This window comes from Austrofundulus limnaeus, unplaced genomic scaffold (genome assembly GCF_001266775.1).
Source record: "Austrofundulus limnaeus strain Quisiro unplaced genomic scaffold, Austrofundulus_limnaeus-1.0 Scaffold276, whole genome shotgun sequence".
NCBI lineage: Eukaryota > Metazoa > Chordata > Actinopteri > Cyprinodontiformes > Rivulidae > Austrofundulus > Austrofundulus limnaeus.
Window position 1 is genome coordinate 479,219 of NW_013952678.1, and position 2,392 is coordinate 481,610.

At 46.7% G+C, this 2,392-nt stretch overlaps 1 protein-coding gene across 1 annotated transcript in view; it reads left to right on the forward strand.

Moving 5' to 3' along the window:
- Nucleotides 1–2,392, forward strand: part of acin1b (apoptotic chromatin condensation inducer 1b) — a gene marked incomplete at its 3' end in the record, with an annotated part of 11,034 nt that overhangs the window by 7,084 nt on the left and 1,558 nt on the right. The window contains 4 exon segments of the mRNA XM_014021040.1: nt 198–263; nt 372–483; nt 576–649; nt 786–2,054. Coding sequence (XP_013876494.1) covers nt 198–263; nt 372–483; nt 576–649; nt 786–2,054 — 1,521 coding nt within the window.

The following is a 2,392-nucleotide window of genomic DNA, read 5'->3' on the forward strand; positions in this document are numbered from 1 at the left end:
GTATTTTTACAGTCTTTATTTTACAGTTAAAGTATATGTTTATAAAATAAAGTCTAATGTTACAACTAATCAGGGATCTAATTCAAGACTAGTGTGTTAACCTATTTGTTGTATTTGGAGAAAATTAACAGTTCACAGTATTCTCACATTGTTTTGTTTAATCATTTTAATAACTTTTCTGTTTTCAATTCCGGTAGGCTCTGATGCTGGAGAACCTCCAGAAGTCATCCTCTACTCAGAGTGTTCTGCAGCCAAACTCTCAGGTTGGATTATTATTTTATTTATTTTTTTAAAGTTAGGTTTATCTATTTTTTTTATTATTTTAGGGGGCATATCAAACCATTTGACRTATGTTTTGTACTGTTTTGTAGATAGGTGAAGAGATGTGCCAGAACAGCTTCATAAAGCAGTACCTGGCCAAGCAGCAGGAGCTCCTCCGTCAGAGACTGGAGAGGGAGGCCCAGAAGGAAGACGATGATGATGGTGTGTCATTACTAGAAAGACATTTTAAACCAACAAATTCTGTAGCCTTTGTTCATCCTTAGACTACCCTGCTTCATGTACCTTTGTTACAGAAAGCCCAGCTGGACCAGAGGAGGATGATGACCATTCTGAAGATAATGACAGCTCAGCCTATGTTGCAGATAAAGTTAGTAACTTCCACATACTGAGCTAAGAAAACATTATCTCATATAACCGTTTGGATATTTTTTGTAAAGACGCACTTTTGAWTTAAAACCTTTAGACCTTAAAGAGTCTAAACGAGATAATTTTCTGTCTGGCAGCATCGAACTTCACTGTCCCAGTCCTCAGCACCTGATTTTGGAGGAGGAGGAGACCACCACCACCAGGAGTCTCTTGAAACTCCACGAGTCAGAGTGGAGCAGGGACACAGGGAGCCACCAGCCCCCTCCCCTCCTCGTGCCGTTGCCTCCCTGTCAGTGCGTGTCGTAGGACAGCCCGACCACCAGGGGTTTCCCTCCACTGTGCCCCGCCGTCAGGACAAGGAGCCTGCTGGACTCAGTCAACCTGGACCAGCTCACTCTGTCCTCAACCTCAGCCGTTCTGCTAAGAGCTCAGCAGGAAACCACGTCCAGGACGACAGTGATGACGATGACGATAGCGAGGATGAGGACTGGGGACCAGGCCCGGGCAGAGCAGGACCCCAAAAGAAAACTCCTCCCRCGCTGCCGCCGGCGGCCCCCAGTGTGTCATCAGCTGCCGCAAGATCCAAACGCAAGCTTCAGCCGCCGCAGCACATCCTGCCGCCGCAGGTAGACCCCATCCCTATGCAGCTGCGCCACCCCACGCCTCCTCCCTCTCCACCCCCAAACCTGTTCCCTCTGCCCGACACCCCCAAGCAAAGTCCACCGGACGACCAGGAACGCCACGGCCTCCAAGATGCGCAGGCGGCATCTTTCCAACCCTCCCTGATGCAGAGACAAGACTCCGATTCCAGCTCGCGTTCGAGCAGCCCCGAACCGCCTGCCAAGCGCAGACCCGGACCCCTCTCTCTGCTCGTACACAAGATGGAGACCGAGGAGGCTTCTTCARCTTGCAGCACGTCAGGAGAGAAGGCACACTCTACGTCTGGGTGCTCCGGTGAATCTCCACCACCGCACGGGTCAGAAACAGAGAGAACGATGAAGGAGAGGAAGGAGAGAGAGCAACAGCAAGAGATGGAGAGAGAAAGAAGGAAAGCTCAAGAGCAGGAAGAGGAGAAGAAACGCTCAGAGGAAGAGGAAAAGGAGAGAATTCGACTGGAAGAGGAGAGGAAACGGCGTCAGAAAGCAGAGCGGGAGAAGGAAATAAAACGCTCTGAGCAGGAAAAAGATCTGAAACATAAAGAAGAGGTAAAGAGAAGAGAGGAGCAAAGGGTAAAGGAAGAARAAGAGAAGAAGCAGATGAAAGCCAATCAAGACAAAATGGTGGCCGAAACTCAAGACTCAGGCTCCTCTTCAGATTCTGATTCCAAATCAGACTCCTCATCTCACTCATCATCTTCTTCCTCTTCCTCGTCTAGAGATAAAATTCAAACAGCTGTTACGCACAAGGTTAGTGGTGACACAGGGCTCTAGACTAACTTTTTGCACTGGTTGCACCGGTGCGCCTAACATTTTTTCTTAGGTGCACCAGCGCAAAAGTTAGGTGCACCCAAATTTTCAACCACGTCGCATTTAACATCAGAGTTTTACAGGTTATTTTTTAATCACTGTTCATTAAGGCAACATTAACTCAAAAATAATTAGTTAACAATCAAGTAAACATGAAGTTCTTTATTTGAACCAGAATTGTACAAGACCTATAACTTACTGAAAAGTGGTTCTAAAGTGATTCTATGAAATTCTAAGTGCAAATGTTTAAGGGCTGAAAATCTTATAAACATCTTAAA